The 27,803-nt window shown below is 37.1% G+C and overlaps 1 protein-coding gene across 1 annotated transcript in view; it reads right to left on the bottom strand.

Annotated features, from left to right (window-relative positions):
- Positions 1-1,974: 1,974 nt before the first annotated feature.
- The window catches only part of LY75 (lymphocyte antigen 75), a 61,681-nt gene continuing 35,852 nt past the window's right edge, over positions 1,975-27,803 (bottom strand). The window contains exons 18-39 of the mRNA XM_039701295.1: positions 26,744-26,825; positions 26,163-26,234; positions 24,645-24,768; positions 23,785-23,820; positions 23,343-23,518; positions 22,689-22,753; positions 21,776-21,852; positions 20,442-20,578; positions 19,315-19,420; positions 17,251-17,411; positions 16,734-16,863; positions 14,149-14,375; positions 12,254-12,422; positions 10,941-11,102; positions 9,899-10,021; positions 9,270-9,464; positions 8,689-8,909; positions 7,443-7,617; positions 6,770-6,937; positions 5,439-5,561; positions 4,819-4,986; positions 1,975-3,861 (exon numbers count right to left, since the gene is read on the bottom strand). Of these exons, the coding sequence (XP_039557229.1) occupies positions 3,677-3,861; positions 4,819-4,986; positions 5,439-5,561; positions 6,770-6,937; positions 7,443-7,617; positions 8,689-8,909; positions 9,270-9,464; positions 9,899-10,021; positions 10,941-11,102; positions 12,254-12,422; positions 14,149-14,375; positions 16,734-16,863; positions 17,251-17,411; positions 19,315-19,420; positions 20,442-20,578; positions 21,776-21,852; positions 22,689-22,753; positions 23,343-23,518; positions 23,785-23,820; positions 24,645-24,768; positions 26,163-26,234; positions 26,744-26,825 (3,082 nt within the window). The 3' untranslated portion in view covers positions 1,975-3,676. The remainder of the gene's footprint in view (positions 3,862-4,818; positions 4,987-5,438; positions 5,562-6,769; positions 6,938-7,442; positions 7,618-8,688; positions 8,910-9,269; positions 9,465-9,898; positions 10,022-10,940; positions 11,103-12,253; positions 12,423-14,148; positions 14,376-16,733; positions 16,864-17,250; positions 17,412-19,314; positions 19,421-20,441; positions 20,579-21,775; positions 21,853-22,688; positions 22,754-23,342; positions 23,519-23,784; positions 23,821-24,644; positions 24,769-26,162; positions 26,235-26,743; positions 26,826-27,803) is intronic.

Genomic DNA, 27,803 nt, shown 5'->3' with positions numbered 1-27,803 from the left:
GTTTTATAGAAAGCAGGAGCAGTACTCTCACTATCTGTATGAGTGTCCCAAGACACAGCATGCAGAAAAATATCTCTGTTCTCATTTGTTCCAGCAAAAAATGCATAAGAGGTCAGCGTTATTCAGGAAGCACATTTTGAAATAATTATTTTGTATTGCCAGAATCCACTTTTTTAAAAGTCACCTTGGAGTAAATGACTCTATTTATGATGAAAAGTAGAAAAACAAAGAACTGTAGTACTGTTTGCAATTATAGTCCCTTCTGCATTGGTAAAAAGAAATCCAAAAGAACTTACAGTCTGTGTTGCAGTACTGTGTCATCACAATAAAAACCTCATCTGGTATCCTCCCCTACCCCCACAAATCTGTAAAAAAATCTTAGTTACTGACAGATATTACGATAGATTGTGCAGGAATTTTCAGTGTGCAAATACCATTGCTGTGGTTTAGTCATAAAGAATATACCCAAGATAACAGTATTTTATAAGGCATTTAAACTGTGCACCATTTGCAAGTTAATTTACTATTAACAGAATATTCCCTCTACTACTTTGTCAACTCTCATCGTAAAACTCAGAACTAAATGGGAAAGGTCCATTAGAGTGGCAACCGAATTTTAGCAACCAAATTTTATTCTCCAGTAAGGAATCTGTTTATCCTAAGCTCAGTTCCTTAATATTGCTCATAGACCTTGCTTTAAAACTGTGCGGTGTCTGTTCAATTTGGTCAATAAGAACTTTATGTACTTCTTGCCAACAGAATGAATTTTACTAACTTTAGAAACCTGGGTGTTATATATCCCACTATGCACACACAGTGGGATATATACACACTCCATACACACAGCAACAGCAGATGCATGAAGGGCCCAAACAGTAGTTCCAACTTGTAGCAACAAAATTTTTCATGTTTGGTCTTCATTTATTTGCAGCCATACCACAACCAAAAAATCACTAGCAGGCCATGAAATTTACTTACTCCTTTCAAAAATGTTTACATGTAGAACATATGTCCAAAGCAACAAGCAGATGGTGCATTTGGTTTAAAGGAAAAATGCTGAGAAGTACAACAAAAGTATCAAGCCCAAAGGGTGCTCATGCATAAAGACTTGTTGATTTCTATGTCCATTAAGTTAGTGATGCAGAAACACTTCTAAAATAAAAATGCTGGCGTAGAGGCAAATGTGGATTAACCTTTCCATGACCCAGAGTCTCCAAGGCCTGGGCAAAATTCAGGAAGAAGAACTGAAGTTGTACACTTTTTGCCTAAAGCTACCACAGCTGGCAGATAGTCTGTCCTCTGGGATGAAAGAGTTTTGGGACGCCTTCTCAACTCCATTGCTCTGGGACCTGGGAAAGCATTTCTCTGCTGCCATTTCCCTGTACATCATCCTCAGTTTTAAGATTAATGTTTGTGAAGCAGATGACCTCGTTGGTCATCTTGCAAAATAGGATGTTTCTCCCAGCAAGCTAAAAATAACACTGCCCTTTGATCAGCAGTCAGAGATTTTGGGCATATGGAATTCAGAGCTCAGACATCACTTAAAATAAATACATCTTATGCTTTAATTGCAAGTGTTACTTAGCTGGAAATAGTTTAACTTTGCCTGTATTTTAAGAGGCATTATGGAGGGAGCCTTTATACACTGCCTTTATCTGGGCCTTGAGGTGCTAATGAACTGCACCCCAATTAGAACAGAAAGGCAAAGAGGAATGTTCCCTGTGTAAGCAAGAAGCAGCTTGATAAATGCTAGGCATAACTAAGTTTTCAACTGCAAAAAGAAAATTACTGGCATTCTTTTTAAATGCATCAAAGATGATGTATTACCTCTAAAGTTTTCTTACTGTGGTAGCACACACTTTCTGGCTTTAATTCTGATCACAGCCCCTGTGCTGTGCTTTTTTACCTAGTGATTAATGACCCGTGCCTTAGCTCTGACAACTGCTTCTATTGAAATAAAACCAGTGTAAGCAGTTCAGTGTTTTATTTAACTTTATTCTTTCAATAACAATACTGCCAAATAATCTTCCTGTGTATTTCAAATGAAGTAGGTTATTCACCTGCACTAAGGCCATAGTGCTTATGCACAAAGGAATTACCAGTGATTAGACAACTTGGGTGTGATGAAACAAACACGAGAAATGGGGCCTGAAAAAATTATTTACATCATTTATAAGAATAAAATATACAATTTTTAATAAAAAGTATATATCCTTTTGTGTTGAATCAGGATCTTACTACTAATTTCCACTTTCCATTTCAGATTCACACCTAAAAACGCTCAGAGTATAAACATCTATAAAACTATTAAATCTCAAAACATGGGAACTTGTAAATAATTTTTCCCACTTACTTCTGTAGTTAGAAAAAGACAATAACCAATATTTATTTAGTCCATTAAGTTAGAAGTCATTTGGCAAAGCACTTAGGCATATAAGCTAAACCAGAAGACATCAGGAACCAGACTTTGCAACATTTCAAGCACTTCTCATACCAGGGTAAGTTAAAGAATGAGAGCTATTTTCATCATAACTACATTTTCTACAATGTAGTTTCATTTTTACCTCAGGAAAAGCAAATGTTCACAATTGTGCCCAAAAGTACCAAAACAAACAACAAAAGTGCTTACTTCTTTGATCAGCAAACTACCACAAAGGCTCCCTTACCATGCCCCTTCAGGCTGCTCTTTTAACAAGCTCAAAGTATATCTACAAGGAGTTCTCTACTTCTCAACACAAATGATAAACACTTATCAAAATAGTGCAAACAGGAACAAAGAAAAGTGCCATCAACATAAGTAAACTGCAGAAAAAGAAGGCAGTTGAACACTGTGACCTTGCTCTGCTGCTTCAGAGAAATCAGTAGTACTCTTCTCAGCACACCAGGCCAATGTATTCCTATTTACCACCTCATGCCACCACTACATGCAGAATGGATTTGGTCTTTGGCATATCCTCCTTCATAAAAGTAAATGCACCTGTTCTTTGTACTGTGCATTCAAAAAAGTCAAAAGACTTTTTCAAAACAACTGATCAAATCATTGAGTAATTAATATATACAACTCTTGTCTTCCCTTTTTCCCTTTATAGCGTTCTTTGGAGTGCATAGGAAAGGCTACAGTGACACATCACGTACAAAAATCAAGTTTCAGTTTTATGAAAAATTCTCAAGTATTTTTAGTATTTATGTACACAAGTTTGTTTACCACATATTCTCAGTCTTTCCTTAGACATCTCTTTTATCTTCTTTCTTGGACAGATGACATATTTCACCTATAAAGTTATGGGTTGGTAACTATAAAATTAGGCATTTAATTCTAGTATAAATAAGAGTATTGGGAGAAGTAAATTAAAAGTGTATTCATTAAAGTGATGTTGCATGAAGTACTGTTGGCATTAATTTGTTCCATCAAAAAATTCCAGTAAAGAGAGACAATACTATAAATTAAAAAATACAACAGAACTCTAAACACCTTGCATCTTAAAAGGCTGAGGCCAAATATAAAGAATTACCATTAAATTGAATAAAAATTGCACTTGTATATAAACAAACTAATTTTAGCCCCCATTAATAACCTTGTTGCTTTTCAAAAAAGAAGTAAGAAAACATCAAGTAGCTCATTTCTTATGGCTTCACACAGTGAAGTTCGTGCTTAAATGGATCAGAAGAAGGTTTTTCAATAGCTATCTTTTGTGAACATATCATCAGTTTCATCATCATTCATCCCTCTTTGATAGCGCACGGAAGAGAAGGCACTCCAGTGAAGACGCTTCTTTTTGTAGAGGTACCATACCAGCCCAGCTATGAAAACCAGGATAATTAGCAGGGCAAATGCTACAGCCACACCAGTATGGTTAGAACCTGAAACAGAACAAAATATGAATAGTTATTATTTAAGAGTTCTGGCAAGAATGTTTTGTCATAGGGTTGATGCTTAGGCAGCTACATGTTAATACTGCAGTTAGCTCAAGTCAAGGCAAACTGCTTCCTAACAATAGCCTTTACTTCATCACATGAAGTTAGATGCTGATTCAGACAAATGCATGAGCTTATTTTTGATAATTCTGTTGTTAATTTACTAACATTTAGATTGAAAGGGACCTCTGGAGTTAAAAAAACCCATTTGCAAAGGGTGCACGCATTTAGAGGTTTGTATACTTCATAAATCTAATGAGATCTTAGGCTCTTGGAAGGGAAGGTAATTATACTCCCCTCAGACTGAAGAGATCTTGTTGAGGTCTTCCTTAGTGGCACCAAGACTAATCTATTCCTGCATTTCCACTTCAGTGAAAATGTATACAAAATCCGAAAGATTCCACTGCTTCTCAGGAACTTGCTTGCTTAATGCTTAACTGCTTGTTTTCCTCTACAAAGCCAAGGATGAGGGAGTAAAGGCCTGAGTCTTTTTCTGGAGCTACAAGGTGACATTTCCAGAAGCCTCCCAAAGACTGAAAAAACCATGTGCAGTACTTGCTTACAAGCAGAACTCTTTCTGATTCCACCTACACGAACTCACCCACCACAGATACCCTGTGGTAAGAAGTAATATCAACAACTCTACACTTTCTGGACATTTCAGTTCTGTTCCTTACCCACTGAGTGGATAGTGAGAGCCAGGAGAAGTAAATTCCTAGACAAATTGTCTCTGAATGCAGTTTTATAGCTAAACAACAACAGAAGACTCTTGCAGAAGTATTTGATGAGTTCTTTTGTAAATTGCACTTCCAGTATTTCAACAAGGACTTTATCCAATAAACCAGAAATTCCTGAAAACAGTCTCTACAAAATCAAGCCTCTGCTAAAACAACACTTGCATACCTAAAGGAGCTTTACAAACCACTCTGCTTCGACTACGTGCACAGTCAACTTTGGACCACATGCCAGTTGTGGACAGGATAACACTGCATTTTTCATTGGCTCCCGCAGTTTTATTCTCCCAGTTGACATATTTAACTGATGAGCCATCCAGCCAGTTCAGGGACCGTCCTGTTGAAAAAAACATTACTTAGTCCAGATCACCAAAATATCCTGTAATGCTACACAATGTTATTCATATCCTATTTATTTCTTTACAGTTCTAAAAAGAAGAGGGCTGACTAGCCATCCCATGTAGTAAAAGCAGTAAATATGAACACAACTTTTAGCCACCCCTCTTCTCTAGACCTTTAGCAATTGATGCTCTTGCATCAAACATTAGGCAGCAATAATAGAGGTGGGAAAAATTAATTTCAGGAACTCCGGATTACCCTAACTGCAAGAGGAAGAGATTTAACTACAATAAAGTCCAAAGTGCCTTAAAATGTTAAATGACAGATTCCAGCCTCAAGTAGAAGTTACTGTAGGCTACCAACACTACAGAACTGTTCTTATTTCAAGATTTATGCATTCATATTTACAATATGAAACATTCATATTCATTCATTATTGCTACTTCTTACCCTTAAAGCTCTGCTCCAGGCCAAGCCATACATTCCTGGTGATGAGATCATGTTCCTTTATGTGTGTGCTCACAAATGCATTTTCTTCAGCATCCACTATAGTCAAAAGGGTTGCTGAAGGATCTAAGAGACAGAGCAAACCAGTCAGAATTGCAACTTACACAATTTTTCATTATGCTGGTACACTGAATTTATTTGGGAACAATTACTATGGGAAAGGATTTGCTGATCTGGACTTGTAAAATTAGCTCAGAATAACCTTTTGAATGAAGACATGGGCCTCCCATCACTCAAAATACAGCATATTTTACAAGATGGCTTGTTATTCTACCAGGTTATACAGAATGAAATGGGAGTAAACTTACTGCAGTTGCAGACTACATACATGGAAGGTATCAAGAGATGTGCCTGTCAAGAATTAGTAGTCTTGCCCAAGTAATAGACTTTCAAAAATATAGTTGAACAAAAACTCAGCACTTTGCTGAGTCAAGTTAATTTCTAAATCAATCCTCCCACTGTGCCTCAGGTTTTTATATACAGTAATTAAGGAATAAGAGGGAGGAAAGGGCATGCTAGAGAGGCATGCTCAGAGTGTACCCATCCTCTACAAGTATGTATAAATAAAAGCCAGATGATTTCTCTTTCAAATACCAGAACAAATTTGACTCAAGAGAAAACTGCATCCAGGACTGGGTTTTTAGACCCTAAATAGTGAGTCCAATGTCACACCATAACATAATTCCATAAAAGAAAGTTACATCAGTCACTAACTTCTACATTAGGGTGATTAAACCTTCTGTCCATGAAACTGATTAACATTGTCTCTGCAATACAATTCCCCACAAAGCTCAGCAAAGAATAGAGAAAATCCTTTAATTTGACATAACATTAAGTTTTTTATATGCTTTAATATCCGTAACATACATACCCTTTGAACCATTTGATAGGTTAGCAAGCTCCCTATTAACAAGCAGCTATGGCAAGGATATAATAAGAAAGCCCTGCCAATGGCACTAACTTTGCATGTAAATAAAATGTTTTCCTCCAAACCAGAAGCATTAAACCTCTGAATCTTCTTCAACTGGCTACCTGCATTTTGTCTACTGATACCTGTGTGATAAATGATCTGTAGCATGTTGCAGTATTTTATTAAGAATTTTCATCAGGTGTTCAAAGATAAATCATGCTATTGCATTTCCTAAACTCAAGGATCATAAAAATGGCAAAGCTGAAGTATAACCAGTGTAAGATTTGAGGTTATTGGGTTTTATTTCTTCTCAAACAGTAGACTTGTATGACAAGTAGTAATGTGATCAAGAGTCTAAACCTACTCAGCTTCTTGCAGATTCTCTTAGCCTCTTCTACGTTATACACGGAAAAATTGTAGAATGCCATGTCAAAAGCATAACAGTGATCCCTGTACTGTTCCCACTGCAGGGAGCCACTGCTCTGTGGGCATCCAGAGGCTCTGCTTGCTTGCTTTGGCTCAAATTTTCTCTCTGCAAAGACAAAGAAATTTATGTTATTTCTGCTGCAGCAGTTTGTGCACAGTCTCTGGAATAACAGGATGATAAGTACTAACAAGGACTATTACTCCTACCAACAACCACTATTCAATTAGTTTACATTCCTTCTTCTTGTGCCAAGGATGAATTTATTTAAAAATGAGCATAAGACAAATCCCAAAGGATTGGGAACAATTTTTCTTGCTTTTTTTGTGGGTTTTGACATTTATGGTATATATTTGATAAATATTTTGATTTAGAAAAGATACATACGTTTCATATTCCTATCACAGGTTATCAAGAAGTAACCAGATTTGATTTAGGTTTCACCACTGGAATGATGAGAATTTATCTCCCCGAAGTATCAAAAAGTGTTTTATCATTCCTGATAGAAAACTCTTCTTAAAAAGGGAATCATGTGCAGTATTTCAGCCTTAATTTCTACTTCTAAATACAAAATGTAAACAGAACTACACAAAACCTTAAAAATAACACTTACTGTTTGGAGGGCTGTAGCAAATGGCACCTTCAGCAACATTAGTACATTTTGTACGGTTCCAAAATCCTTTAGTATCCAAAAGAACACAGTTCTCAGTAGTATTTGAGTTTTCTAATTCCCAGGGGTAGTAGTCAAAGTCACTTCCATCTGACCATTCAAAATTAGCTTTACTTCCCTAGTAAAAGAAAAAACCACAACTTTTAAACCACATACAACTGTGCTTTAAATCTCATCCATCGTGAATTAAGTAATGTAGCAATATTTGTCCCTTGTAGAGTGATAAATTAAAGAGCAGGTGGTCTCATCTAAATTCACAGTAAATAAATGTACAACATAGTTTGCATTTTCTTAACATAGAAATTTTTATTATTTGTGGGAACTGAGAAAGCACTGCATGTTCACAAGTTCAAACCCGCAATGTGCCTGTTTAATCCTACGGGGAACATTTTACTTGGTTCCACCCTGCTGTTTCATTTAAGCAATCTGCCTTCCCTGCTATGAACACTAGTGGGTACGTTGAAAACTGCTAAACTGTTGAGATGGCCTCAGTGAGTACAACGGGCAGCTCAGGGATGGTTTGCAGTGCCACCTCCTACCTCAGATACGTTCCTGGAAACCCATGACAATGAGGAGTCAGTTGGGAGGGACCCATTCCTAGGTATGCACAGAAATTACACCTCTGCATTCCTGCTAACTAACCACTACTACCAGCTCTGGCAGTTAGTGAGGGGAGCAGGGTCAGGGCCACAGGCTTTTGGCTCCACACTAAAGCAGACAGAGGAGGAAGTAGATCTGCAGCTGCCTCCTGCTACTGTGTTTCCTGGGAAGGTGGACACAAATTACTGAGAGCCTGGTCCTGAAGTGCTCTGGGGAGCCAGTCCTCAGCTCAACTAAGCAGGTTCCACTCAGCCTTGTCTGTCTCTATTTGCTAATGAAATCTGATTCTACAGAGGGCTAGTAAAGTCTGAAGCCTCTAGAGATAGCACTGCAAATCACGCTTCCTTGTGCTGCAAGGAATGATGAGAGAACACTGTATTATTTTAAACTGTCAGGTATTAGGAAGAAATAGTTTAGCATGCCTACATTCACCAAAATTTAATAGTAAGATGTTACACGGCATTGAAAATATACTATATGGAAAAGAGATTGTAAGGAACTAGAAAAAAAAAATCAGAAAATATTTCGTATCTCGTCCGAAACATTATTTACAGATCTGTTACTGACATCCCAAACAGTATATACTTACATCATGAATTGACAACCCAAGCCACAGAGGATAACCATCCTGTTTGACAATGTCTTCTAGAAATAACTGTTCTGATTCACTGTGTACACTTGCTAAATCACTGTTATTTTGTTGGCACAATTTCAATGCCTCGTACCACGTTAATTTTTTCTGAAGGATCCTGTACGTTCTGTTTCCATGTGGAATAATATCGGGCAATGGAGGCTTGTGCTGTTGGTGTCCTATTTCAAAGAATAAGAATATAAGTTGTGTGCATTTCTTTCATGTTACTAGGAAAAATACAGAAAGCATTAAAATCCATCTATCTCAGTGTAACTCAAGCATTAAAATGCTCACTACAAGCCACTTCTATCAAGTTAAGTTTACTTTTGCTACTTGGAACACTGAGTTCAGCAGTTGTTGGATGAGCACAGCAAACACATTTCTCCTGATCAGAGTATTACAGCAGTGATGCAGACTGACCAGATGACCCCAGATGCTCATGACAGCTGTGCCATGTGTTTCACTGGGAGCAAAACCAAAGCCTTATTCAGCAGGAACCATGATTTATGACCCTCACCCAACACTCCAATACTACTTACCTCTTTCAATTTTACAGGCGAGTATACTGTACATGTTGTAGTGATTAGCATGCCAACTTTGAGAATAATTATAAATATCCCAAAACCCATCAAGATTTACACCAGCAAAAAAACTGTTCGTCTTTATGATTGGTCTTCCCAGCCTCCAGTTATTGTAAGCCAGATGAGTTTCATCATACCACTTGAGAACTTTATCTGTGGAAAACATTGCATATTTATTAAACCACTGGCATTATGTCTACAAATACCATTTAACTTTGAATATATTAATAATATTAACAGATGTTCTCTTTGGAAAAAAATGCTGGGATACTGCAAGTTATTCTAAACCAGTTCCATATCCAATGCTAAATATGTTAGCATTACTCATCCTGGCCACTTTAAGTCCTGCTTTCCAGGGAAATTAAATTTAAACTAAACAGAACATATTGGATCTAATTATCACTCAAACAGAGAGCATGTCAGGTTATTTTCTTCTAGAATATAAGTACAAATATAAATCATTGTTACAGGTTTGCATTCACTTTGACTTTAGTTATAAACTGAAACATGCAAGAAACATGCACTTAATGCTGCAAATTTTGTCTCCAATGCAGTTAAAAAGAAAAAACCAAACCTTTAAATCTTACCACTGTCATCATAAATCACACCCAGCCAGACCCACAGAGCCAGGCCGCTGAATGAATGAAGCTGCTCAGTTACAAAGTTATTCTCCTCTTCATCTCGAACACTCAGAACAAATGCTTCAGGGTCTGTTGAAAATTTTTTAACATTACTTTCTTACAAATCCACCTTTAAGTTAAAAAAACCTTTTTTTTTCCCCTATTAATGTTAACAATTTTCACAGATAGGTCAACCTCTGTAAATGCCAGATCTTTATAACATAACTAATTGAACAGTGCAAAACCAATTTTCAAATGTATTATCAATGGTTCTATCCCTAATTTTGTGGAAAGATTGTGAAAGATTTCAACTCCAAAGATGTTTGTGGGTACTACTGTCACTTCAAGTTGTATGTAGTAAAAATTCTCTGCATAGAACATAAAAATACCAGCAACCTTCCATGCTTGAACAGCACAGCCCTAGTAGAGAAACAGTATTAAGAAAAAGACCTGAATTGAAATAAATTCCCCCAAAAAATAAAATAAATTGGAAAGATGAATGTCTGAAGGTTTAATACAAGAGGAAATGTTCCTAAGGTTATACTTTGTTCGGGATGGACAGCAAATGTCCATGTGCTTTTCAATCTATTTACTCTGTTCACTTAAGTGTTCCACTCAGCAAAGCTGGAGGCACCAGAAAACCACAAAGTAAATGTAACTGTAAAGCCAGAATGTTGCCAAGGGTTTAACAATTACCCAAACAATTTAAAACTGGCATATTGTAAAAAAAAACAACCCACCAAACACAAAAATCTTGCCATTTTTCAGAGATGTCAGAGCTCAGTAGCTCCAAGCTGCCTCTTTCCTCAACTCTGCTATCCATGCTCTGGCACTTTTTATCAGGGCAGTGCAAGGGCAAAGAGCACCAGGTAGTGCTCCATTACTGCTACAGCCTTTCTCCACATTCACTCTGCTGTCTGTCATTGTAAGACAGTGACTCAGATCTAACACTCATGTCCTCCGAGCTGATCTAAATCCATAAATACCTGCAGTATGACAAAGTACTTACTCATGTTCCTGCATAAATGATGAGCTTCGTGAGGCTTCAGTTCTCTCCATCTATTTTTTGTTATCATAAAAGTGTAACAATTGTTTCTAAATGATATCCAGGGTGTATTTTTAATCTTATGTGGGCATTTCACTTGTGTAACTTGCTCTTTTTCAGTCTTCTCTAAAAAAAGACAAAACAACATCAGGACATGAATCACTAATAACACCACCTGACCTGGCACCCTACAAACCGCTTTCAAATACCACTTAAAAACATGTAACACAAATTAAGTTGTCATCCTTTAAATGTGTTATTTTCAGTTTCCTCATGAGAGTGATTTTTTTAAAGTAACAAACCAACAGTAAGCTCTACTAAAGAATACAGATACTTGCAAATTTTCACAGTTATATTAAATAGGTTTAAAAATAAAATTCCTACATGAAAGTGCTAAGTATAGGCCAAACACCAAAAGCTCTTATTGCCTCTAGTGCAAGGCAGATCACTGCAACAAATAAACTACTTCACAGCTAGCAACACATCTTAGTTCTAAGGCTTTATCTAACATTTGAGGAGTGAGAAGGACTCTTCCTGCAGTTCCCTGGCTTGTAAGCACAAAATAGTTAATGAGGTCATAACACAGCACTTTACTGTGACTCAGGATGCACAATGGCTTGTGTTCCCTCACAGAATAAAACCAAAACAAATCATTATGGTCTCACAGAGAAGTCTGTGATGACCTCTCAGAAAAATCTTTTTCTGAAGGACACACAACTAGCACAGCTCTTTCCTGGAAATAAAAAACCACATCCTACTATAACCCTGTCTTGTAATAATTAGTAGGTATTTAGAAGGGTTTTGTGAACTTCAGATGATGTTAATTTTCAATTCAGTGTCTACCTTCTACCCTTCTTCTCCATATAGCCATGTACCTTCTCCCTGTAAAAGACTTCCATGTCTGAACAGATTCCAGGAGGTCCCAACATTAAGATGTAAACAGTACAGAGGTATTTTAATCTTCTCCCACAGGCAAGTGGGAGAGATTAGTATGCAACAGACTTAGAGAAACAGTGCAAAGATAGGATCCGTTGGCAATAAGGGTAGTGACCCAATGCATCCATGCTGAACCTATTTCTAAGGTTCAATGACATTAAGGCCAACAGTTGCATGCCCCATCTTTGGAGACAGGTTTTTTTTTTAACAGCATAGAAATCAGACTGTCAGAGAAAATGTAAGTTTTAAGAAGTTGTAATTTTGAAGTTACAAGCTGGAATTATTGAATCAATTTCGTAATAAAAAGTCAACTTTTATAAAAATTATGGTAGCATACATACTTTCTGATGCATAGCAAATAGCTCCTCGATTTTCAGAGGAACAGTCAGAAGTTTTCCAGAAGCCATCAGTATCCAAAAACACACATTCTTCGTTTGTTTCTTCATCATCATCAGACCAGCGACTGAAACTCACATGTTTCCCATCCAGCCAGCCATAATGTTTTCCACCCTAGCATTATTTAAGCAAAAGGGATGAGCTTACACAGTTAAAAAATTTAAGGTACAGAAAATGGTATGATAATATATTTACACTGGCTAGACATTTTCAGCATCTCTGATGAGAACTGTAAGTGTTCCACTGCCCTCATGAGCTGATTTCCTGCTCACAATACAACAAGCTTTGTTATTTCAAGTTTTGCAGTTGCAAAAATACAAATTAGCTGAATGGTAAATTATCCAAAGGTGATGTTTCACTACGGTACTTAGGGAGGAAGGCCTAGCAATGGGATGCCCAAACTGCATCATTTGCATCTGCAAAGCAATATCATCTCCTGGTCTTGGAAAACTGCTAATTACTGAGAAGAAAGTCCAGTCTCAGCTACTTCATATTGAGTTGAAAGTAATTATTAAATACTTAATTGATTTAATACATCAGACTTGTTCCTACCCTGGAGGATGCAGGGAAAGAACCCCGACATAACAAGCAGCATGCTATCCTTTAAAAATCTTACATTTCAAAGGCTTTGGGAAATCCCCCTACTGTTGTGTAATTTATCTTGTATCTTTTGTGTCTGATTTCAGCACTGGAGTAACAAGTTCTGTTGACCAGTTGCATTATAATTTCCTTTTATGTGACATTTTAATTGTGCCCAAATAATGAAGTGTTGCAATAGTGAAGAGCCAGTGCATGTCTGAGCTATATGCCCCAAAATGAATCATTTGATCATCACTTATAGATAAAAAAATGAAAGGAGATGGGAAAATAAGTTGTCTGCTTTTCCCATTTTCACTAAGATTAAATGGTTATTTCCTTTAAAAATTTAAAAATACTCTGCATAAAGTATGTACTCAAATTTCTGTTTTCCCCTATTTGTTCAAGTATATCCAGTAGCCCAGAACTGACAACAGAAGAACATAACACAACAGTGCTGAGTGAACACCACCATACTTTGTAGGTAAGGCACCTCTAAAAAATTCTAACTTTTTTTCTTGCAATTATCTCCAGACTTATGTGCATGACAAAAAAGATAAACCCTGCCAGCAAGCCCAAACCACTCGATTAACAGCTGAGACACCTCTCAATCCACAATAAAGATTTTCAAGAGGTCCTCCAGCTAATAAAGATAAAAAAGCAGCACCTCCTGCATTATTTTAATTTTTTTTGACCAAGTAAAAACCACAGGGAGAAAGAAAAACCTACTAACCTGTCTCAGAGATTCCTCCCTCAAACTCAGAACATGGGTACAAATAACATGAACAACAGAATCTAAGTTAAACCTTAAAAATGTATCTCCACAAATATTCAATGATTCATTCTGAATTTTATTTGCCACTTGTAGTTTCGCCCTTCCAAAACAGATTTTTGGGCCATGTTTCTAGAGTGCTACTGTAAACAGTGGTGATGATATTAACTGGCAATACTCATTACTCATTTGTAAACAAAAGAGATGACTCAGTAACCCATGTTGCTGCCACCCTACAATGTATCCCTTCATCATGAGTCTTTTTAAATAATTTTATCATCATCATCAATTCATCCAGTAGAGTTCAAGAATATGTAACTCGGAGAACTGAAGGTTTAAAACATTTATCTTGAGACACTCCAGATGGCTATCCCTAAATTAAAACAGTTAGCCCAGAAAGTAATTTGTCACTGAATTTCTTTAACTTAGGTTTTGTTTCACACAACTGTAAAAATTACCTTAAACTACAGTCTGAGGAAAAACAAAACTTACATCTCTGCTGAAGAGTCCAGTCCAGAGTGGGTAATTATGAAGAGCAGCCTGAACAGCAAGAAAAGCCTGCTGGAACTGATCTGTGATGCTAACCAGCTGCATCTTGTTATTTATGCATGCAGCCATTGCATCATTCCAGGACAAATTCTTCAGAATTAACATGTATTGAACGTTTTGATAGCTCAATGTTTCATTAATGACTTCCTCTGTCTGGTTATCAGCAGTTCCTATACATAAGAAAGAAATCCAGTAATTAGGTAGTTAAATACTGTAATACATCTTAAACTCCCAATGTCTCTGTAACCTTCAGAAAAACCTGTTTGACTACACTTGTGAAAAAAAAAAAATCTTAGATAGTAAATTATGCTGATAATTATTGTTAAAAGCAAACATCTTTGATAACTTAGATAGAAAAATGTATATTTAAAATAATTATTCTTTTCAGCCAATGTATTATTAAATATCTTTTTCTCAACTTAGGTTCACATATTTTTATATGTTATTTAAAATTAATTGCTAAATAATTTATTAAATTAAAAACATATTCTATAACTTTAATTATACACAAATGCAACAGAGCAAGTGCTCTCTGCTGTAATACAGCAACAGCTAAACCTGACTCTGTGAAACCTGTGGATTTATGCTTATGCAAATCTATTGGGGAACAGAACCTGTCTATGCAAATCTTGGTACAGCACAGTCCCAGAACTCCTTACTGCCTTCCATCAATATAGTGAGAGCCGTTTTTGCCTCCACTTAACTACCTGCAGAAAATCCAGCTTGCACAGGGAGGGATGTAATTCATTATTTGTGCTCTGAGCACAGAGTGCTATCACAGTTACCAGCACCACACCCGAAGGCACAGCTCAGTGATGCATGGCTACTGCAGTTAATAGAAGGTGCAAATACTCCTGTGGGTGGTAGGGTTAAGCATACAAATGGTAACCCCAAAAGCTTTATACACAACCAAAAATAAACTCATTCTGCAAAAGGCAGAACCCTCCCAATATTTAAAACACTTGAAGTAGAAAAAGACCTGCAAGGGGTGAGGGGAGGCATCACTCTATAAATACCAGTATATATATGGCTGATTGATAGGCTCACAGGGTCATTTTCTAAAACACATGATGACAGAAACACAATATTAATTTGATATTTACAGCTTTCAATAGATCAGAAAACTGACAAGGCTCAAACAGATTGTTTCAAGTAGTTTGTCTGCTGCCAAATGCTTTCACTTAGTAAACAGCTACAAAAGAGAACCATGGAACCCAGGGTGCCATCACACATCAAGGATACCAAATTGGAAACAAGGCAGTAAGCAAAATGTTCATTTCTGAAAAAAGAATTGCTGATGATTACCATCTCAAGAAATTCTGCAAATCACAATCATGCCAAGATTTCCAATGAACATGAATCATCTATTCCTGATGATAAAGCCCGAGACCGCGTTGACTCTCGCACAACTGTGCCTACAACTTGCTGATGTCCTCCCAGTCCAAACTATGCTTAGATCCCTAACACAGTATAAGACCAGGCCACAGCAGGACACATTCTCATTACACCTTCTACAGCTGTGGCAAAGAAACTTTGAGTATTTAGTCACTGCAGACTAATAAGACATTGATATAAGCAGATATATTATCAACCTCCAATTCATAAAAGTCTCCTTTTCCTATTTTTATGACATCTCTTCCATCCAAACTTCTAATCTTAACACCTAGAATCTCTGGTGTATCTGGCACTGAGTAAAGAAGATTTTGTATGTTAAATGGAGGTGGGGAGGTGGTAATTTCTGCCTATTTGAGAATGAAGAAGGTGGGCGTAGTCTTGGGCGTTTTGTACACCTAGGTTTCTTTGTGTTTGATTTTTTTTAGAAGATAGCATGTTCATCACTTAAAAGGATTATTTATATAAAGGAACCAACTCAGAAGTGGGTATGCTGAACATTAGCCCATAGCAGTAATTAAATGCACATAATAACTATATGTGTTTGATCTTATTCCAGTAATTGGTATTGGCCAACCCACATGGGTATATCTGAATATTATTTTTAGTTCAGATTAAAAAATCCCACTCACACCAACTCTCAAGATTGCTCTGGGGAGAGACCAACTTCAGCATTAGGAGCCTATGATACTTTATATTCTCATAGCACTAAAAGATAGAGGATGTATTTAAGGAGGATATAAATATTGTGAGATTCCTTCCTAGGGCTTCTCACTTGCAGTTCTGAAAAGGAAAAAGCAGTCACTTGTTCCACCCCTCAGCGTACATGACCTCTATACACACAGAACATTAAAGACCCCTCTACTGAAGTATAATTCCACTGACACTGCACCAAGTCTCTCACGAAAACAGATTCTCCCTCAACTGTGCTATGAAACACGATAGGGAAAATTCAGAACGGCTGACAAAACAGGCCCCAGACCCTCCTCTATACTCTGCTTTTCTAAAATTTACCTGCTCAGTCTCCACAAGAATCTTGCTCTTCAAGTGAAATAATTTACATGCACTAAAGTCTCCGGCACATGCACCTTAAGTTTAAACTCTGGCTGCAATTTATTTTGACTCTTCAGACTTACCCACAGACCGCTGGCATATACCCAAGAAGTGCCTGTCAGCACAAGCAGTGAAATTCCATGTTCCAACATATTGTGATTTGGGATCATTGAGGACTACACCACACTGATTGTTAAATTCTTCATCAAAAAGCTGAGAAACAGAAATATGCTTATCAGACTCAAATAAGGTATAAACATACTTGTGTAGAGGTGAAGTAACATGAGTCTAGGAGAACCCCAGCTGTCTGAACTTGTTTAAGAAGTTTCCAAGGAGTGGTGCAATACAGCTTAAACAGCTTACCTGCTTTACAGATACTACCAGGTGCCTGGACTCAGAAAGTTTTCCTAAGCTAAATACATTTCAGAAGTTGTCATCCAAGTAAAGGTAAACAGAACTCCAGTACTGTCAGCCACCCTGTTGGCCAATTAAAATGACTAACTGGGCAATTTGGTCTGTTACATGGAGGGGGTTTTTTTTGATACAGCATTCCAAATTTCATTACTCAACAGGTAAAAGAAGTCAAAAGTCAGAACTTACATCCAGTGGAATTTTCCTTAATCTCCCCGTCAGGAGTGGGTGAAAGTTACTATACAACAGTTTACTCTCATCTATCCATTTGTTTTCCCTTGTACTGAACAGGAACTGTAAACCAATCCAAATATCTTTTGGCAGGCCAGGAAGCAAGGATGTTATATAATCTGTTGGACAGAAGAGTAAATGTACATATTGTGGTTAGGAAAACAACAGTAAACCTCCAAAAGAATACTTCACATAAGTAAGACAATGCAATCCCTGTTTGTGTTAATTTAATTTTTCTAGCCCTTCATGATTGATGAATGCTTATCATCCATTTCTTCCATTTGGTAACACCTTTCATATTGATTTTATCTGAAAGGAGCAGGCTATTGGCATTTGTCCTTTAAGTTCTGAGCTGAGGAGAAGGTAGGTGATTTAACCTGTTCCTTTGTCCATTAATTTGGAGTCTTTTATTTCAACACAAATTTAAGAAGCTGCTTTTCCACAAGCCTGCAAGATCTTCTCTTGTCTTGCTGCCCTTTCTGAATTGATGGAGGAAGTCTTATCTCCCATCTTCTCTTTTACATGCCATAAATCAGAACGTTTTTTGGATTCTGGCAGAGTTTGTCACCCCACCATCAGAGGCAGCAGGACAGGTCAAAGGAAGTCAGACTTAGCTGAAAAAAATTCAGCCAGGTAAACCTTGTATCAGACCCCTCTTTGTGAGCATTCTGGCAAGAAACAATGGGCTTTGGTAATCCCCTAGGCACCAAAGGCATTCACTAAACTTGACTAGTTTAGGAAAACAAATCAAAGCTATGTAATTAGCTACTGCTGACAAGCTTCAGCTATTGGTCACATGCCAGACTAGCCACAGCCTATTTTCTGAAGGAGACAAAGCCACAGTAGATTTGCAGGTCAGGGCTAGCCCCTAATACCACCGGGAGGAGTAGAGGCAGCCCACAGAAAGAAGTGCATTTTAAGAGGACTCTGTCTCCTTACCATATAGGTGGTCTCCACTACACAGAGAAAAGAAAAACAAACAAGACAAAATAACAAACACTTCCAAATGCACCAAATCACATGAGGGATCCTGCTATGTTACATTTCAGAATGGCTGTGCTTTTCCAACCTTAAATACATACAAAAACACACAGGTCTGAGACATGTATATTCCTGTACATAACCCTATTCCTCCCCAATAACAGCAGCAAAAGAAAATTACCATTAAGCTGCTGCCTGCAGGTACACTCTTGACTTCTCTAGTCTATTTACCATATTTTGTTTGGCAAGAGGTTATTTGCTTATAAAGAAAATATGCACTGTGGGCACTGCAAAATTCAACTGAGCTACTTCAGATACACCCTCAGAGAACTCTTAATCATCCAGAAGAATACAGTTGCAAATTCAGCCATATCATTCATTGGGTTATTGCTGAACATTACTTGCAGACAATGTGAACCCATTTCTTCCTCACTGCATTTCTCTCATTGACCTTAGTTGATTTATTAAGTTAAACACTTCTGTCTTCCAGTCCTCCTGCTTTCCATCCTCTCCTCAGTGTCCTGAAGAGCTCAAAGGAAGTCACTTTGGACACATTAAGCTGCTTGGCACATGCAGAAACAAAGGGTCCTGTGCTCCAGCTGGCATTGTATTTGCCACCTCATTCCCACACGCACAGCTGAGCTTCTCTTGGAACTTCGATGGTGTTTTTTCACAGTGCAAAGTCTACAGTCTCAGTTATATTTTACCTTTCAAAGCCAAACAATTCTTCATTCAGTGATGACCCTTTTATGCTCAACTCTCAGTGCAAGGTTTTGCAACTTTTTTCTTTTTTGTAACAGGTTAAGATCATATAGAGAAGCTGCTCTTCAAACTGGTTCAAATATCTGGTAACTGCATTTCCATGTTATGTTTCCAGTGATGTAAACAACAGACAACACATTTTTAATCAGTCCTGGATTTTTAGAATGCTCCTAGTATGCCTGCAGATAACCAAGTGATTTATGCTCAAGTTCTTAAGCAGAACTGTTCTGAATATAGAAGAGAAGCTGCATACTAAAGTGCCCCAGTTCACCACCATACCTTGGTCAGCTTGATCTGAGATAGATGGAAGAGAGCCTCCAAAAGTTACACACTTTTCATTAGCTGCATTAAATGTTAAATGTTCAGGTTTCATCTTTAGAAAACACTGCAAAATAAATATAATGAAAATTATTTTCATCATGCCATTCTGCCTAAGACATAAACCAAAATCTTAAACCAACCCTAAAAATTCACTTCTCATTTTCTGCAATAAAATATAACCAGTTTTTGAAGAAAGCAAGGGACCTGATACTAACTGCAAACATTTATTTGGTTCAGAGGAGTAACTAAATATAAATGATCCCCCTGACTAACTCCCCACTCATATTCAGTAATTCTTATTTGCTACCTCAGAATCATGTACTGTTTTAGGAATGAGAACTCACACATGAACTCTGCAGTCAGATAGTGATGGTCAGCAACTTGTAATAAGCTACCTTTGGGGAAAAACTACCTGGGAACTCCAAGGTTTATTCTGCAATGATGTGAAGTAAGTTTGCAAACCTTGGCACAATGTAATGTGCAGATTTCATGTATATGTACAGAGTAAAATGGAGCAAATGACAGGAATGAGTCTCACTAAGACTTTAGATGACTGCCTTAAAACACAGCACAAAAATAATTAATAATACTATGGTTTCTGACTTATTGGTTAATTCTTAAAAGCTGCTCACTAATTTACTAAACTTAAGTCAGTTTAGTCATTCAGGCAACTCATTCAGGGAAATAGTGTCTGCCAACTTGCTGCCTGTCTATGATTACTCCAGAAGAAATACAACATGCTTCCGCCACAGAAACCTCATCCTCCCCCTTTCTAATCCTTCTCTTTAATCAAAGTAGAAGCCAAAGACTAGACAGTAAAACCAATGTTCTTGGACCTAAATGTGTGGTGATGGGAAAGCAAAACAATCTGAAAATTAATGCTTTGAATTTAAGAAACTATCAATGCTGAATAAGGGACAAAAAGGGGAGGAGATTATACTTTAATCACTATACTTAGTTTTCCAAAGTCCATTTCCAGTCTATTCCTCAACAGAGAGGCTACCTCCTCCTTTCTTTTAGAAAGGCCTTCCAGCTTGCTGGACTGTGAAGAATAGGCAAGGATGGTGAACCTTTTATCTCTGTACCTTATTCCGGAACTGATGCCAGCCTTTAGGGCAACCTCCTCTGACTGGGCGGTAACTGGGATCATGTTTCTCTAGTAAGGAGGCATTATTTCTTTCACAGATGAAGGGCAGTTTCACATTACAGTTAACTGGGTAGTCTGCAGAAACAGAAGTTTTAAAAAATAGTTACGGTAATGCCTATCACACTCCAGTTGCTTTCCATACTTTATGACATGACAAAGACCAATCTGAAGGGAAAGCCTTTTTGGTGCAACCACAGTGAACTACTGCAATTGAAAGCATTAAAAATAGCAGTAGAGCAGAAGGCAAGCATAAGTTATTTATATCAGACAGTAGTAAAACATTCCTCAAGATCCAGAGTCTTACTCTTACTTCCAGTATTAGCACTTCATATAGGCAGAGAGAACTTGAGAACAGAATATTATTGAAACAAGATTTTGTATATGAGGACTAACCTTGTATTCTGGCAAAGATATTAGCACTTCATATAGGCAGAGAGAACTTGAAAACAGAATATTATTGAAAAAAGATTTTGTATATGAGGCCTTGTATTCTGGCAAAGGGGGTACACCTAATTGTCAAAAAAAGCCAGAAGGAATCCTTTAACATCTATATGAGTGCATCTGACCTGCATTGCTTTATAAGACTCCTGTAGTCATAAATGGACTGACTTCCTGGTCTAGAGCAATTTTTGGCTAACAGAGATGAAAACAGTTCAGCAGCAAACCACTGAATAATGGGGGAAACATGCTTTAAATGGAAACATTAGAAGACAGAAGGAGCTTCTTGTTCTCTGGAGGTTACGCATTTTCCTCAACGTAAGTTTGAAGAAAGGAAGCAATACACTTCAAGTACCACCAGGTGGCCTTTTCATTACTTTGTCTATCTCTTACAATATGACTCCAATAGTTAATGGAATTTGTGTCTCCAGATATGTACACGGTTGCAAGTACAGAGTTAACCTTTCTAACTGACAGCTTTCAGACAAACTCCAGAGCACAGAATATGTGGCATAAACACAAAAATGTAGCCACCAAAAGCAGATTTCACCTAATTAATTTCTGTTGTAAAAAGAGTGACAAGCTATCATTAAAAAATTTTAATTTGAATTCAGGTTTGTCTCTGGTCATTAAGAAATATTACCATGGCTTCTACCATGAGGAAGTAATAAATGGTTCAACAGTCAATCAGATTATCATGAAGAAGCCATTCACTCCTAATTTGGTATCAATCTGCATTTAATAAAAGAGTTTGGGTAGAACAGAATTACTACTATTTTCTTTTTAAATAACCACAACAATAGCAGAGGGGGTGAAAAATAAAATCAACCTTACCTCGATACCAGTTCTTTCTGGAAATATACCAGCAATCTCTCAGCAATCTATCATGGAAGCGTGGAAATAACTGTAAACTGGATATAAATATTTCAGAGTTAATCTCCAATTCAATGTGACCTTCATGGAGAAAGTCTGATAGCAACAATGTCAGTGCAAATAAAAATTTTGGCTATTAACTGTTTCTAGATGCCCTACACAAACTAGGCTAGAAATAAATATGTGGTAGGTTCAGCAGTTATGTACCATGCCCAAATTAACTGTGTTGTCATGTGCAGAATGAGATTATTTATCACCATGCTGCAATCACAGCACATTGCCACGACAAGTGAAGGGAATAGGAAACAGCTCTGGTTTTATTTTCACAATAGTGCATTGCTATAGTATTTTGGAAAGTGAAGGACTTTCCTTGTAAGAAGCCAGTGAATCTTCTCTGCAGCCAAGGGAATGATGCAAGATTTGATGCGAGTCATCCCCGCTCTACAAGGCATACTCAAAGTCCTCCAAGACTTTGGCATTACCTAACTAGAAGAGTGATGTCTTAAACCAATTTCCTATTCCCTGTTCTTGGGTATTCCTCAATCCTCAGAGTCAACAGACTGGGCACTTTTTTTTAGTCAGTTCTCAAAATGTTAACAGAACACAGAAATTGGCCCAAAATCCCAATAAAAACATTTCAAAGATCAAGGGAATACATTAGCTACTAGGATCACATATTTCAAGGATTCACACAACAAGACTAAGATGCCTAAGCCCAACAGCCCAAAATCGAAAGGCTCTGATAACACACACAAGAAATGGATTACTAACTCAGTTACAATAAAATTACTATGAATTAACTACTCTAGTTAACAATTCCTAAAAAGCACAAAATAAAGCTTACAACAAAGCATCTCATAATTATTCTACATACGGTGAATGATAGCTGTAGCCATAATCAATAAACTTCAGCCACCACTTCTGTTCGCTGTTTGATAACTGTGGAAGTAAAGAACAAAACCCATTATTTTACAACCCACACAGAAAGAGCTCCTGACTCTACCAAACATAGAACAGTGTGACAAAATTAGTCACAGAGGTACTGAAACTTGCCATGTTTTTCTCAGATGCCTTACGAGAATGTACTTTCATGCCATGAACAACACAAACCCCTTCCATCAAGCCTATCAGACCATCTGGCACTTCTAATTAAATCCTCTCACCAGGTGAAAAACTATATGTTGTCCTGTGTACAGAATTAAGAACTAGCACAATTGTTAATGAAATATTTGCAGACAATGGGATGCAAGCATGGTGGTCCTGCTATGACACTTTTTCACCATTCAGAGAGTTTTGTGGTTTTTTTCATGTTGTAAAATCTACTTTTAAATTTAGAAATCCTTTTACCAGACTGCCATTAAAATAATTCTCTTTTATCCCATCTTTTCCTTTTAAGTACAATTGAAAACCATTCAGGCCAACAGGAAAAAGAAGAAATTAGGATTAACATTTTCTTATATTGGAAAACTTGGCAAGTAAATTTCCCTGCAAGGGAAAGTAACTGTGAAAATAGATTACACCCCCTTACCTTTTCTATTTGAGATAGTATTGTCCTGAGTTTTGGGTAAGACTCCACAGAGGCTAAATCACTATCATTTTTTTGACAGTAGGCAATAGCTTCCTGGTAGCTTAGGTTTTTATCTGGTACAAACCACAGCTCTGCTCCATCAACAACAAGTGGGGCTCCATGAATTCCAATTTCATCTACACAGAAGAAATATCACATGAATAAGAAATGAATTCTGAAATACAAATCTTTTATTTTTCTGAATTTATTAAGAAATCTCAATTTGACACTGGGAGGAGTCAACGCTCTGCATTTTGAAGTCTCTCAAAATCAAATTCTATCAGTCATAACCTTTTCTGGAATGAAACAGGTATTGCAGTAGCAATGTAACAAACCTAATAAAATATAATGAGTATAAACAACACTACAACATAGTGGAAAAATACAAAATAAGTCAAATTACCTGGTATATACCACTCCGGTGTCTTTGGAGTGCTACCTGTTGGGAAGAAAAAAGGAAAAGTCACTGAATTTACTTTCTAACAAGACTGTGGCCACCAATAATAGAAGTGCTGGTTAGTACTCATACTTCTCTGTATTCATGATGAAAAAAAAAGAAATCATACATGGGTTTAATAGTTTAAAATTAGCTGATATAAAATTAATGGGAGTAGTGCATACCTCCATCTTACACATCTGTGGTTCTTTCATCTCTCAAGCATCAAAATAGCATTTCTACCAGAATCTCACCCCAACAAGGAAGTTTCATGCCAAGACACCTTTCAATCAACAACCCAAATGTAAGTGTACTGGATTACATTTCCTACTGCATGAAAAAACCTGGATCTGTGCAGATATGCCATGCTATTCTTTTGCATTCCCACTCCTCACTACAATGAGGAGCTAGTACATCAGTTTTACCAGAAGAAGGCTTTGACCCAAGGTTGAAGCAAACTGTACACCCAAAATACATGTGGTGATTTAGTTAAAAATATCACTAAGAAAGTGATATTTTTTACTTAAGTCAAGTCCACAAATGCTGCAACTCAGTGGCTTATATCACCACACAAGAAACCACTTCTTACTTCATGGGACTAGAAAGAATATGAGAACAGTGATCCTGCATCCTCCTCAGGGCCAGTTTCTGATCTAAGTGTACATCTGTTTGTATGTGACATCAGTGAGACATTTCATGTACTGTCCTCTCAGCAGTCCAGAGAGGAAACAATAAAATACTGTTTGCAAAGTTTCTATTATGTGGCAGTAATTACAACTCATTGTACTAACTCTTCATACGAACAGATGGATGTAACTGCAGTTTACCTTTAGTTATCTGGCAGACCCACTCAAGCTTAGCTTCACAATCAAAAGGCCTGAAGTAAAATTCAAGGTCTCTGCTTTCATGGAAGTAAAATCTCCAAAATGATCTCCGTGAAAACTGTGTGGTCTGCATACAAACAGAAACAGAGAACTGAGTTAGGACAGCATAGGCCTTTGAAATGTAAAATTAAACTGTAATAAAATGTCCTTTGGCAAATTCAGTGTATTTTACTGTGTTGTTAGTCACACAATTTATTTTGTAAATAAAAGAGCAGATACAGCTGTATCAACTATAACTCTCCACATCAGCTAATGCTGTCAAGCAATTACATAAAGGGCTTAGGGTCAGTCTACATACAAACATCTTAGAAGTTTTTTCTAGAAATAATGTTTCTTAGGGTTTTTGTAGTGCCCAGTTTCCCATCAATGCTTATTATTAAATTATCTATTGCAACCTGTTCTCCTGAAATGAATCTCATTTCTGCTGAAAAGAAGAAACCACCTGAACTGGCACAGAAACAATCATTCTTATTTAAAATTATTTCTTACAATCAAGCTTGAAGAACTGACTTCACTCTTGCTGATCTCTCCAGTAAAGCAAATTTTTTATCATTTACTGAAATAACATGTCTATAACTAGCAGGCAGGAGAGGAAAGTTATTATATTCACAGTATTCCCTTCAAAGTGCTCTCCTGAGTCTAAAATTTTAGGAGCATAATGCTGACCAGATTCTCAGTCTGGGGTCATGAACACAGGAGAAGTGAATGAGGGAAATGGCTGTGAACAGAAGGAAAGGGATGCAATTATCCTTTCCCCAAATAAATCCTAAAAGCAGAGGTGGTTCTATTTAGGTTAAAAGGGATGGTAGGTATTGCAAAAAGTCAGATGATACCTCAGAAAAATTAAAGGCTATTTTAAAACTCATGCCATCAGGACTAAATTAAGTATTGAAGAGCTTAATCAGGAATCAAGCTGAGGTCTGACATTTGAAATTAGAAACCAACAGAGAACATGCAGTCTATTTCACAAGTAAACAAGGAAATACACACAATAAACACAAACATATGCTCTGTCCTGGCTACTGCATTCCCTTCAGGTTTCAATTTTTTTCTTAATCTGCAGTTAAGAAAAGCTAACATAATTTTTTTTAAATTACTCGTAGGATTCTGTGCTTTTTTGTTTTAGACTCCATGACACACCCTTAAGAATTATATGTAATATATAAGAGATCCATATTATGGCACTATGCAATACAGAACAGCATTGTTACTAAAACATTTTGCAGTTAAAAGGGTTCAGAAGAAGTCCTATGAGAGGTTATCATTAGCATAGAACTTGTCTCAAAAAATACTTAATTAAGGGAAAGTTTGTAATAGCTGTAGATTGATAAAAGGAACACTACAGCTTTTTTATTATACTAACAAAACATCTAAACCTAAATTCAGTTTACAACTGGAAAAATTATTTTTTCCAAGTACTTCCAAGTAAAAACATACATTACTAAAAACCTTGAAACTAACCTTTAATGCAGCACAGTCTCTTGTATCATACTCATCTTCCAGATAGTCGAGTGGCATAACAACACTGGTTACCTACAGGAGGAGTGACAGGGTGAAAGAATCAGCATCTAACATTCTGCTGTGGCAATCCCAAGAGATAACCATTCAAACCTGGTGTCCCATTATGTTCATTACTATTAAAATATGTGTTGAATGGCAGTTACTCCTTCAGTTTTGAGTCTCCATGTCTGTTTTTTTGTGGGGGAAGGAGAAAGAACTCACAATTTCAGACAAATAAAACAATTACAGTGAGGAAGATATTTTTGGAAAAGTCTGACAAGGAAATGAGCTTATAAACCCTCCCTTCTGTTGTGGCATGAAGACACCTTGTTCTCTCCACCAGCTCCTGGATGTTTACTACTACATTTCTGTGAAATTATTTTAATATAATGGAGATGGAAATCAGGTTAGCCTTGTTAAAGATATGTTTTTAATTGGAAATCTGCTTGCATGGCACAATCTTCTCCTGAATTATTAATCTGTTGAAAGACACTTCAGTCCTAGTCCTAGTATGTGACACTTCCTGATTAAAGTTAACTTACTGGTTTGTTATCACTCCATTGCCAGGTTCCCAAGGAATCAGGACTTCTCTTATTCATTCCAATCCAGACCCATCTGTCATTGCTGCAAATAAACAAGATACAATCTTATGCCAAGCATATGGTTCAGCTCATTCAATAGGAAGACTGACCTATGGCATGGCATTATTTAGGACCAAGCAGCATAACTGAGATTTTACTACAGCAAGCTGTAGCAGTTCAAAGAGAAAATAGACACAAGAGCTAAGACATCTTCTGTACAGAAGAAAACTAACTAAATCAGGGAATTCCTCTGTGGGCTGCATCACCACTTTATCAGTTGTCACTGGATATAATGGTCTCTTTTCTTCCAGAATCACACACAGAACGTTTATATAGTTTGGTTCCCTTTCTCTTGTCCACCTTGGGCTATCTCCCAAATATCATCAGCTCAAATACACTCTTCCTCAAGCCACACAAAAGCTTCTACTCAAGGAACTGGCATATTTCCCTTAACTTTTTAAGTGGTATGAGCACACTAAATACGGGCACCTATTTCAATTGTGAACCCTCATAAATGAGGCACGGACATAAATCAGCACCTAACACCACTGACTACAATGGCTGCATGAACAACTGGCAGTAGATATTTTAGTCCAGTCAGAACTGAGTTTTTTCCTAGATTTTACTTCCTCGTTTTCAAAAGCAGCAGACACTTAAATGTAAAATTTCAGTTATGTTTGAAGATACAAAATTACCTGAAAAAAACAGGTTTACAACGTAAATACTTAAATCAAAGAGTAAGAACCTCTACAATAATCTTTTTCTTGTGAATCTAAAGATGCTGTAACAAAGTTAAAGGTGGTAGTCGAACTGCAAGGTTTGTTTTGTACTGCAAATTCTCAATGATTCAATTTTGTGCAGGGCTCATAAACTGAACTTCATGATAACTCACTCCAATCCACTACCCTGCCCTATAAAGTCAATAGACACTTCTCTGAACGACTGCATCAGCTGGAAGCAGCAGAGGGGAGAAAGACCATGAGTTTCTTGTGAAATCAAAGACTACATGAAACCCTACTGC

This window comes from Passer montanus, unplaced genomic scaffold (assembly GCF_014805655.1).
Source record: "Passer montanus isolate IOZ18808 unplaced genomic scaffold, ASM1480565v1 scaffold1, whole genome shotgun sequence".
NCBI lineage: Eukaryota > Metazoa > Chordata > Aves > Passeriformes > Passeridae > Passer > Passer montanus.
The sequence above is the reverse complement of the archived record's forward strand: the minus strand, read 5'-3'. Positions and strand labels throughout refer to the sequence as shown.